General features: G+C 38.1%; 1 protein-coding gene across 4 annotated transcripts in view; it reads right to left on the minus strand.

The window, feature by feature from the left end:
• VPS8 (VPS8 subunit of CORVET complex) overlaps window positions 1-12380 on the minus strand; it is a 252839-nt gene that overhangs the window by 179005 nt on the left and 61454 nt on the right. For all 4 annotated transcript variants that reach the window (XR_010409242.1, XM_054504291.2, XM_054504292.2 and 1 more), the window contains exon 20: window positions 11523-11612. Coding sequence is in view for 3 of the 4 variants with exons in the window: in XM_054504291.2 (XP_054360266.1) it covers window positions 11523-11612 (90 nt within the window). In the remaining variant the exon portion in view is untranslated. The remainder of the gene's footprint in view (window positions 1-11522; window positions 11613-12380) is intronic.

Here is a 12380-nt window from a genome sequence, read left to right on the forward strand (position 1 = left end):
AGGCAGTGACCAATCCCTCCTCCTCCCACATGGAGAGTGCTAGTGGAATTCATGTCATGAGGCCCAAGGGGTGGTGTCAGAGGAGACTTATAAGAGAATCAGAACTTTCACCAATGCCCAATCCAGTGGTAGTGATGCTACTCTCACCATGCATCAATGAAGGCCACATAGGGACAGTAATGAGGCATTCCTATCCCTGTCCAGTGAAGTATCAGAGAAGACTTAATAAGGAGAACTCTCATCTCTGTCCAGCAGTGAGGATGAGCACCCTCTATCAGGTATCAATGGAAGGGAACCTGTATTTTTACCCCCACCTAACAGTAAGAAGGTAGAACCCTTCCCTTGTCAGAGCAGTATCAGAAGGAAGCAGCTAAAACAGAAGTTTAAATAAGATCTGGAGTCTCACAACCTAACACCACAATGTTTAAGGTTTCAAGAGGAAATCACAAATCATACCAAGAACAAAAAGATCTCAAACCAAACTGAAAAGTGATAATCAAGAGATGCCAACATTAAAATGACAGAGATGTCAGATGATCTGACAAAGATTTTTAAAGCAGCCATGATAAAACTGCTTCAATAATATTACAATCTTAAAACAAATAAAAATATAGAAAGCTTGATCAAAGAAATAGAAGATATAAAAAGAACCAAATGGAAATTTTACAACTGAAAAATACAATAACTGAATTTTTAAAAAACTCAAAGGACTCAATAGCATAATAGGTGGTTCCGAGGAAAAAAATGAATGAACTGGAAGAAAGTACAGAAATTTCCAATCTGAAGGAGAAAACAGGCTGAAAATAAATAAATAAATAAAATGAACCGACACTCAGGGACCTATGGGACTAAAACAAAAGACCTAACGTGTCATCAGAGTCTCAGAAGAAGAAAAGATAAAGAGTAGAACTGAACAAGTACTTGAAGACATAATGGCCAAAAATATCCCAAATTTGGCAGAAGACACAACGCAGGTTTATCCAAGTATGATCAATCTAAAGGAATCCACACCAAACACATTTTCAAACTTCTGAAAACTAAAGAAAAAAGGAAAAAACCCAGAAATCTTCAAAGTGGCATGAAAGAGTTGACACCTATAAGAAAAACAATTTGAATAACCGGATTTCTCATCAGAAACCATGGTGGTCAGAGAATTTTTGCATGTAGCTGCGTGGAAACAGTATTTTTCAAGTGCTGAAAGTAAGTAACTGTCAACCTAGAATCCTAAGTCCAGTGGAATACCCTTGAAGCATGATGGGGCAATCAAGACATTCTAAGATGAAGAGACTTTACTGTCAGCAAAACTACCCCCAAAGAATGGCTAATGAAAGTTTTCTAAACAGAAAGGAAACAAGAATGGACACCTTGGAACATCAGGAAAGAAGAAAGAACATAGCAACAACAAGGGTAAATGTAACAGACATTCCTTATCTTGAGCTTTCTTATGTTTTATGATTGAAGCAAAAATTATAATACTGTGTAATGTGGTTCTAAATGAAGAATAGGAAGGGTATACAACTCAGAAATAAAAAGCAGCAAACTATTGACAGATGCAACAACCTAGATGAATCAACAGAGAATTATGCTGAGTTAAAAAACAAAAAACAAAGCCAATCCCTAAAGCCTACATACTATATAATTCCATTTACATAACTTCTTGAAATGACAAAATTATATAAATAGAAATAAAGGTTGCCAGGGCCTAAGAAGGGGATGAGGGTGGGAGGAAAGAAGGTGTGGCTATAAAAGGGCAAAATGAGAGATTCTTCTGGTGATGGAAATGTTCTATATCTTTACTATATGGGTCAGTATGCTGGTTATATACAGTTGTACTATAGTTTTACAAGATGTGCCCATTGGGGAAAACCACATTAAAGGTACTTGGAATCTCTCTGTATTATTTCTTACAACTAAATGTAAATCTACAATTATCCCAAGACAAAATTAATTTAAAAAAAAGAAAGAGGATACACATAGTTCTCAACTCACTTAAATAGAGCTATCTTACTCAAATTAATGCTTTCACTGGCTTCCTAAAGAAACCAAGTCCTTATTAATTTTGAACATTTAGAACTATAAACAAGATGAAATATTAAAGCCAAATCTATCTTCATATATTAAACCTTCCTTTCCAGTATCTAATTATGAAGAGACAAACTAGATTGTCCAGAGGATTACCCCTGGTGGCAATCTCCTAGATGCCTGAAAATAAGCTAGGTGGGATCAGTAGCTCTCCATCTCCCAGGAGCAAGGACTAAGCACAGACCCAACTTTGCACAGAGGTAGGCAGCGGACATTCCAGGACTAGAATACGATCTTTTTTTTTTTTTTTTAAAGATTTTATTTATTTTTTTTTGAGAGAGAGAATGAGATAGAGAGAGCATGAGACGGGGGAGGGTCAGAGGGAGAAGCAGACTCCCTGCCGAGCAGGGAGCCCGATGTGGGACTCGATCCTGGGACTCCAGGATCATGACCTGAGCCAAAGGCAGTCGCTTAACCAACTGAGCCACCCAGGCACCCCAGTATACGATCATCCTGAGCATCTGGTGCCCAAGCTCAGACAATCACCCCACCTAGCCCATTGGGAAGGCTGCTCTCACAAAAGCCCTAAAAGAAAGGAAAATGGGAAAGGACAGGTCCTTCTCTTGAAGCAAAACCTCGGTCCATCCAGTCAGACCTGATCTATGCATGGAGATCAAGGGCCTACATGCAAACTTCTGACCCTTCTTCCATTAAGTTCAGCCTGTGCTGGATGCTGCTTGTGGCTATCTGCCTGAAGTCTTTCAACACAATCACAGTGAGAAATACCTGCTTTAGGAATATTCCTCTCAGTCTCAAAACCTGGCAGAATGCCTCTGAAAAATGGCTGAAAGTCTGGTCTCCAAAATTAAAAAAAGAGAAGAAAAAAAACCAAAAAGTAAATATTTCTCTAATCTCTTCTTCAATGCACAGTGCTATAAAGTGGTCACAGCAAATTACTTCTCTTGTTAGATAAGTGTATATATTTAAGATTAAAGAAGGCAATAGATATGTGAATAAAACACTGAACTGACAGACAGAAAACCTAAATTTAAGCCTGTCAATTGTTTGAATGAGTGAAGAGATCATTTTATTGCATTGTGACTATCTTACCGTCTACCAACTGAAGATAACATCTCTGGCTTTCCCTCTTTCATAGGGATGATGTGAAAAGAAATGAGACAGCAAATGCAGATTCCTCTGCTTTTTGGAGTAATGGCATTCATTCTCATAATTTGTATTCTAGAAGTCAGTCAGGTAATGAAAACTGCATTCTTTGAAAATGATTCAAAATTTTAACAAAGCCTGGAATATATATATGTTACCAGAGTAGATAAGCACTCCTAAACACACACATACATAGACCAATAGATCTATCTCCACGGGCTATCAGAGGCAGGCAGCTATATTCCGGTATTAGTATACAAACACCACGGGCAGCTATGTAGATATAAGTGTCCCTCTGTACATGTGTTTGTGTGTGTACTTTTCCTTCTTTTTTTCCAGGTACGATAACAGAAACAAATCTAGGAAAGACCTAGCTCCCCAGAACCAGCATTTTAATCAAGCCTCAGGGATAAGGTGTTGTGCTAGACACCAACACTGTTGTCCCTTCCTCAAATCACCTCACGGAAGCAGGAGTTAGAAAAGGAGGCTCCTCTTGCATCACTCTGTGTTCAGCTTTTAGTCTCTGTCCACTCTTTGGCATGAACTCCTAATACAAAAACATATGCCAATAGCGGCTACAACCTTGGCCTTGAATGACCTGCTTCTCATGGAGGAGAAAATAAAGCAGGAAGGAGAGCCTGAGAACAATTAATATAAGGCTTTACTTTTAAGATCTTTTAAAATTATATTATTTTTCAAATCCTATTGGCTTGCTTCATATTATTAAAATGCCTCGTGTTCATTTACACCTCTACCTTGTTTCATAAACAAACATGGAGTGTAGCAAGATAAACTATCCCAAAATACATGAAACTGCTTCCACAGTTAATTGACAAGCTTCTGAGTTTAGAACACTGTTAGTAGAGACTTCTGATACCAGAGAAGCCAAAGGGACAGTTTCAAGAAGTCATTAACTGTGTTGAATGCTATGGATGACCCATAAGATGAAGAATAAAATGGTCCTCAATCATTCAAATATGATTACCATGACTACACTAAAATGAATTCATTTTGTATTTTTACTTTTTTACACATTTCAATATCTTCCTAAAATTTACATATTATTTAGTCCTCTCTTTTTCAAAGTGAGCTACTTAACAACATATTGGTCTGAGATAATCAAAGAATATAAAGTGCACATGAAACCTAGCAGAGTATAGGGCAAAGGCTCTTTGAACCAGACAGCCTGAGTGCCTATCATGATTCTACTGTTTACTGGTTGTATGGTATTAGGCAAGTTATTCAACCCTCTGTGTGTCTGTTTACACCTATAAACATCTGTAAAATGGATAATTACTCAAGTATGTTATGAAGATTAAATGAGATACTTGCCAGACACACAGCACACAAATAATATTAGCCATGATTACAGACATCTGTGTTGTGTACGCTAAGTTCTAGTCTCAGTTCAAACCTCCCAGAGTTGGATTTAAAACATACGCCCAAGAGGTGCCTGACTGGCTCAGTCGGTAGAGCATGTGACTCTTGATCTTCGGGTTGTGAGTTCAAGCCCCACGTTGGGAGTGGAGCCTACGTAAAAAACACACACATATGCCCAAGACAAACACTGTATACAACATAAATACATGTTTTAAAAAAAAAATCTGTCAAAAAAAATATTTCTCAAGTCAAGGGCACTAAACCAGATGCTGGGAAAAATCAGTTCCTAGACTTACAAAGTTTAGCTGGGAAAGACTGATACTGAGTGAGTAATTTAATTGCATGGTATCTGACAAAGAAATGCACCTGACTTAATCTGGGAGTCAGAGGAAGTGACATTTAAGCTCAGACTTGAAAATAAACCGGAGCTGGTTAAGCTAAAAAGAAACAGGAAAGGGGCGCCTGGGTGGCTCAGTCGTTAAGCGTCTGCCTTCGGCTCAGGTCATGATCCCAGGGTCCTGGGATCGAGTCCCACATCGGGCTCCCTGCTCAGGGGGAAGCCTGCTTCTCCCTCTCCCACTCTCCCTGCTTGTGTTCCCTCTCTCGCTGTGTCTCTCTCTGTCAAATAAATAAATAAAATCTTTAAAAAAAAAAAAAAGAAACAGGAAAGAATTTTTATGTGGAGAGAACACCATGGGAAAAGACTCTGAGTTAAGAGAGAATAGGGATGTCAAGAAATTGAAAACTCTAGTATGGTAGGGATACAGAGAATTAGGGGGAGACAGGTGAGGATGTATAATGCAGAAACTGCTAGGGAATTTAAAATATCTTAAAACCCAGAGAGCCTCATGTCTACACTTGATATATGTTTCTCTCTAGAATAAAGTGCAGTAAGAATATGTACAGGAAGTGGCTACGGTAATATACCAAGAGATGATAGTGACCTGCACCAAGATGGTGGCAGAATGGATGGCATGATGTAAACAGCGTAGGCACACAGTCAAGGGGCTGAATCGACAGGAACGAGTGAAAGATAAGAATCATTCAACTTGTTTTAGGTATATAGTGGATCCATTCACTTAAAATAGGGGCCATCAGCAAAGGCTTCGTGAAGGGATGTTCTTGAGTTTGAGGTACTTCTAAAACATCCAAGTGGAGATGTAAATGGGCAACTTACTATATGGATCTCAGAACTTAGAAAACAATCTAGGTTGGAAATACTGGTAAGGTAGTCCTTTGTCTATATCACCTACGGGGTGAGAAAGCAATGATTCTTAAACTTTAACCTGCTTAAGAGTCACCTCAGGGGCTGATTACAAATCGTGATCACCAATCCCAGAAAGCCTGATTCAGCAGACCGAGCAAATAATTCAAGAAAAAGCATTGTTAACGAATCCTCTCAAGTGATTTTGAAATAAATGGTCCAGACAACATCTTGAGAGCACTGACTCCGAAATAAAAGAGTATTGTGAAGAATTCTAATGGTTATTGGTTAAAAGGAGAGAAGGAAGAAGGAACAAAGCAAGCCAGTAAGCAGCAAGAGAGAGAGAAAAAACCTGACATGTAGGACACTAGAGAAGTCAAACGGACAGACTGTTTCAAGAAGTCATTAACTGTGTTGAACGCTATTGAGGACCACTAAGAGTAAGGATAAAAGGGCCCACTGAATTTACAGCCATGGAATGAGAGGGTGGTGAGTAATGAAGACAACACTTACAAGATGTTTGGCTCCATAAAGGACGTGCAAACAAGAGGCAGCAGGCTACTGGGGATGGCATGGGGCTAAGAAGGGATTTGTTTGCTGTTTGACTTTGTTTTGGGATGCAAAACACTTGACCAGAAAAAAACGGTGAGGCTCAAGATGTATGAGACAGAGAACACTTGAATTTAATTCTTTTTAATCCTGCTAGTTATTATACAAATATAGGTTCAAATCTTTTCTCAGATAAATAAAAGCCACAGCCTATCAAAAATATTACGAGATCCCAAAGTTATTTTCTACAGTTAAGGAAGGACAAACTACTGATTGGTCTTTGGAAAAAAGCAAAAATACTGAATGGTATTATATATCCTGACTCTAAGGAAAAGGTGGGGCTCCTCATCAAAGGCAAAGATGAAAATTGAGGCAGCAGGAACGAGTGCCACCTGCTGGTAAAATATAAATTCTCAGTATTTTAACTGAAATAGAAACCAGTCTTACTAGAAATTTCAACTAACTGGATTAGAGGTTATGCTTCACACTGATACAGAATATCAGATCTTCCCACCCCACAAAGAAAGTCTTTGGTCTGCTGGTCTTCCTCTATTTCAAAACATTCAACAGTAGGAGGCACATAAATCCAAGAGCTTTTACATTTTCCCTAGGTAATTTTAAACTGAAATACACCGCCTCCTAATTTCTACCCACTGATACTAGCCTTCCTTCTGCTACAATATGGTAAACCCCCATATTGGAGGCCTTCATCATCTGAAGGCAGGCATGTCTCCACTTACTTAGCCATCAGATTAAACAAACCCAGTAGAGTTTTTTCAAATGCTGTTCTTTAAATCTCCCACCATCCTGGTTGTGGGATGTAGCTTAATCTGTCAATAGTCCATAAAGTATCTCAGAACTTTTATTTCCAACAGGTAGCCCAGTAGTACCATTACTTACCTTTTCTGGGCCTTCACACACTATTAACTCATGCTAAGTCTGTGGTCAACTGAAATCCTGTCCAGCAAGATCCTCCCAATCTAGTACTCATGTAATTTAATTATTTGGATCTAGTGCAGTCTTGATGTTCATCCTTGTTAAATTTCATCTCATAACAATTTTGATGGCATTTTGTCAAGATCATTCTGAACCTTGGTTCTTGGTGCCACCGAAATTTCACAAGCCACTCACTGTATCTTCATCCAAATCAATTATAAAAAATTGGATATGACAGAGCCCTAAAATGCAATTAATACTAAGTCACCAAAGAATACTCTTTTGGGTACGATGTTTATCTAGCTGCAAATCTATTTACTATTTACCAATCTATTTACTACTCATTAATTTATTTCAGCCATTAGGATAATGGAAAATTTAGACAAATGCTTTAATGAAAACAAGGTATCATGTAACAGGCATTCCATGAACATTCTGTCCTCATATTCCTTTCAAAAAGGTAATTTATGAGTTTAACATGGTCGTTCTCAAGGGAACTCATGGAAAATGTTCATAAACCACACTGGAGTTATCAGTGGATACTTTCCTAAGTCCTCTTCCTTTAAAAAAAAAAATACACTTTAAGAGTCAACCTATTTAATGATTTCATGATCAACTATTTAAGACTAAACACTTAAAATGGCAGATTTGTGGCTAACCATACATGTATTTCACTCATTCTAATGGGCTGAAGATCACCTTTTCCAGAATAAAACTGTTCTCCTGAGTGAAATAAATTGTGTCTCCTCTGCTTAGGCATCCATGCTTAACCGAACATACTTTAAAAATGAATCCAAAGTTACTTAAAAATTATGAATAGCGACACAGATTGTTCAAACAATATCTGGGTTATAATTCCACTGGGTTTTGAGATTTAAACAATCATTATGCAACGAACTATATGTCACATTTGCTGGCCTTCAGCTTTTTAATATATTTTTAACTAGGCGGGGTGCCTGGGTGGCTCAGTTGGTTAAGCGACTGCCTTTGGCTCAGGTCATGATCCTGGAGTCCCAGAATCAAGTCCTGCATCGGGCTCCCTGCTCGGCAGGGAGTCTGCTTCTCCCTCTGACCCTCCCCCCTCTCATGTTCTCTCTTTCATTCTCTCTCTCTCAAATAAATAAAATCTTTAAAATATACATATATATTTTTAACTACGCTTTTCCACTTTAAAGACCATTTTCTCTGCTCATGAAAATAGAAGCAAAATAAGAAGTACTGTTCTTTAGTAGAATATAGCAATCCAGATGTGGACCCTGAGGCCCAACTTCCTGGATTCTAATCCCAGCTCTATCATTTATGAACTGGGTGACCTGGAACAGGTTACTTAACCTCTCTGTCCCTCAGTCTCATCTATAAGTGTGAATAACAACACTACCCACCATACAGAGTTATGAAAGAATGAAATGAGTTACTATGTGTAAAGCATTAACAGTGTCTGCCATACAGTAAACATTAAATGGGTTAGACGTTTGCTCTAATTCTCATTCTTGATCACCTATTAATATCAGTCACCCTTTCTCATGGATCCTTTCCCTGCACTTGCTCTGAAAATAACTGTATAAAACAACAGTTACTTAGGAGCTGGGCTCTGAAACCAGAAAGGCCTAGATGGGAGTGCTGGCCCACCACTTACCAGTAATGCTACCTTGGAAAATCACCTTTTTCCAGCTCAACTTCCCTCATCCACGCAATGGGGATTAAAAACAGCATCTGGCTTCATGGGGTTTTTGTGAGAATTAAATAAAAATTGTATTAAAAAAAAACTTCACATAGTACTTGGCATGTAGTAGATACTCAGTGAATCTTGATCAAAATCCCTTTCTGGGTAGCCCTCAGCATTTTGGTAGGCACAATCTGGGGACTATTTTCCTTTCTGACAGTCTTATAGGTTCATGATGCCTTTGACATATATCTTTGATTATCTGCCTCTCTTCCATCTTTCATAGTTAGTCTGTGCTTTGTAGACAGATACTTCCCTCAACATTCCTCCCCATTTCCTTTCTTTTTGAATTTTTGTGGTTATTATGTCAAAATTTAAGAATTTCCTGTTCTTTGTGAACCCATTTGTTTTCTGAAGCCTATAACCATGAGATTGTGCCCATATTTTTCTTCTGAAACATGTGCTTTCTAAAACATAGGATTCAAGCTGAGCTTATTTCTTAACATTATTACAATCTTTAAAATAAAGTGGTATCTTTTTCCCCCTCAAGAGTCTATCCATTCTATTTCCCTAATCATTGGTAAAAAGTAAATCCAGAATAATGGTTTCCACCACTGTTTCCTTTACCTTCTAGGAGACTCAATCATTAATCAAAAATTGTAGCAGATACTCTTTTAGCAGAATGAAACTTCCAATGTATATCTAAAGAACACATCCCTATTACAGTTTGTTTCTCTGTAAATTTTATAACCTGGATTAGAAACAGTCATCTGTAGTCCCTGTCATGCAAGATTCTTTTGCATTTCTCCACCAGAACACCACCTTTTTCTACTTTCACAGCTCTCTGCCACATTCTTCCCCAGCACAGTGGTTTCTGTATCACACATATACACACACACCCCTCATTAGCCCTCCAAGCGTTCCCTATTAGAGGTTTCTTTCCAAAAAGTGTACCTTTCAATGGCCAGAGTTCTTTCATAAATGCCATCCCATCACTTCTTGGTAATAGACATCCCCTTGTTAAAATACTGTATTCTATATATACTGCAATGGTATATACAAATTTATTTATATATAAGGTATTAGTGCCAAACAGTATTGTTCCCAAGTGCTTTCCTTCTGCCATATGCCTTCCTCCTAAGTTATCTGATTTCATAATTTTATTGGGGCTTATTCCTCTACTTCACTGATAAATTTAATGAGCCTACAACCAAAAAGTAATAAAAGTTACTCTGCCAGAAGACCACTACCATAGCATTAAAGAACACAGCTCAAGAAACCAAATCTTCCGCTCATACCCTCCAGCTCTTAACTGCACTATCTATTCTTGTCTTCCAAAGTTACTAGCATCGAATGGAGTTATGGAAATATATAAGCTGTGCCTGCTCTTCAGAACACCAAAACCCCTAGATTCTTCTAAGTATTTCCATTAATGTACACGAGAAAAATTCTTTGACTGGATTGCAAACTTAAGATAGCAAGGACCATGTCTATTTTACACACTGTACGCCCAGTGCCAGGGGTGTGTACCTTGCCATACGGACCAAGTTCTGCCCACAGCCTGTCTCCGAATGGCTCATAGCTAAGAATGGTTTTTAAATTTTTTTTTAATTATTTTATTTTATTTTTATTTTTTTTAAGATTTTATTTATTTATTTGAGACAGAGAGAATGAGAGAGAGAGCACATGAGAGGGGGGGAGGGTCAGAGGGAGAAGCAGGCTCCCTGCCGAGCAGGGAGCCCGATGCGGGACTCGATCCAGGGACTCCAGGATCATGACCTGAGCCGAAGGCAGTCGCTTAACCAACTGAGCCACCCAGGCACCCTGGTTTTTAAATTTTTTAAGGGCTGTTTAAAAAAAAAGAAAGAAAACAAAGAAGAATAAGTGAGAGACCATATGGCCCCTTCTTAAAGCCTAAATTTTCCCATCGGGCCCTTTTTAGAAAATGTTTGTTGACCCTCCGATTTTTGTTAAAAGTGAAGGCAGGGAAGGGAGAGGTGAGGGAGCTCGAAAAATGGGAGAAGGACAAACAGAGATTTGCAATAAATATAACTGGAGATCACTACAAACAGTACAACTCACATAATAAAAGTTGTACAGGTCTTTAAATAGTTCCTTGCCTTCCATTTTCATTGAGCTCCAAGAGAAACTACAGACCTTTCATTCGCCTATTGTAGAGATCTTTCTCTGGGGGTAACCAATCTGTTGTTGCGTCACAGGTGCTCCTAGAACTAAATTTAAACCCTGGTAGTACACCTCTTCTCTAACTAGCCTAGTTAACAAAAATGTTAGTTATCAGCAAGGTGTCAGCCACTGTAAGGTGTCACTGCACAGGTATGCATCCTTATAGACACATCCTTTCCTTCCACATAGCACTAAGTAACTAACTGCATCAATACTCCACAACATTTTAGGCGGCTGTTCCCATGTGACCTGTTACTTCAAAATTTCATCATTTAGAATGCTCCAAAAGCCCTGAAATAAAGTTCTGAATGCTGAAAAATGTTCAACCAAAACAGGAAAGTCCCCTTCTCAAGTAATATGAAGGAGCAGTATTAGACCTATTCATAGCAATGTCTCTTAGAAGCATGTGCAAAGGTGTACCTGAAAATGCTGCTCCATCACTTGGATTTTTCCCTGGTCTGGACACTTTTTCAGAGCTCGATCTGCATAGTGGAACAGGATTTCTACCATCTGTAAGGAAAACAGCCTTGTATAGAAAATCAAAACATACCTCTAATATTATTCAATACTTAATATACATGGATCTTCCTAAATAATACAGAATCAAGCTTTATTAAAAATACAATTTAAAATTTTAGTGCCTTATTTCCCATTATTTTTAACCCCAGACTAATTTCTTTCAGCCTCAGGGCTACTACTAATTTGCTAATCTCCAGGTTCTAGAGCTCAGTGGTATCTTTGTTGCTCAGGAAATGAAAAACTGAAGGTAAGCTCTTCAGAAATGCTCTGCTGTAGGTCTTTCCCTCAAGAACACAGAACACAAATTCCTGAAGTATTTTAGCAGATACCGAGAAAGTTATTCATGAGTCTGCAAGAGTGACCGATTTCTATTCATGTTTTCTATATGCTTACACTAAGTTGAAATGTAATTTTTACCAATGCATTTGCACAATAAAAAAAGAATAATGACTATATAATAAATGGAGTCAACCAAGTCTAGACTGGGAAAACAAAGCCAACATTAAATATTAGCATTAATGCTAATTAATAATAATACAACAGCCCTCTCTGCTACCTCAGGCAACACAAACACACATGTAGTATTTCTATTTCTCATAATCACCTGTTTATGAAAACTAACACATGTCAACTTTTTATGGGCTCTAATTAGGCTCAGAAATAATCCAGATCTTTGGCTTTCTCCCTCCTCCTTTCTGCTGTCTTTTGGCTATTTTACAATTTTATCATCTTCATAGTGAGCAAGGGAAAAAAGGAAAG

Source organism: Mirounga angustirostris, unplaced genomic scaffold, assembly GCF_029215605.1.
Source record: "Mirounga angustirostris isolate CCGP_5_RB_7025 unplaced genomic scaffold, mMirAng1.0.hap1 SCAF_1, whole genome shotgun sequence".
Classification (NCBI taxonomy): Eukaryota; Metazoa; Chordata; class Mammalia; order Carnivora; family Phocidae; genus Mirounga; species Mirounga angustirostris.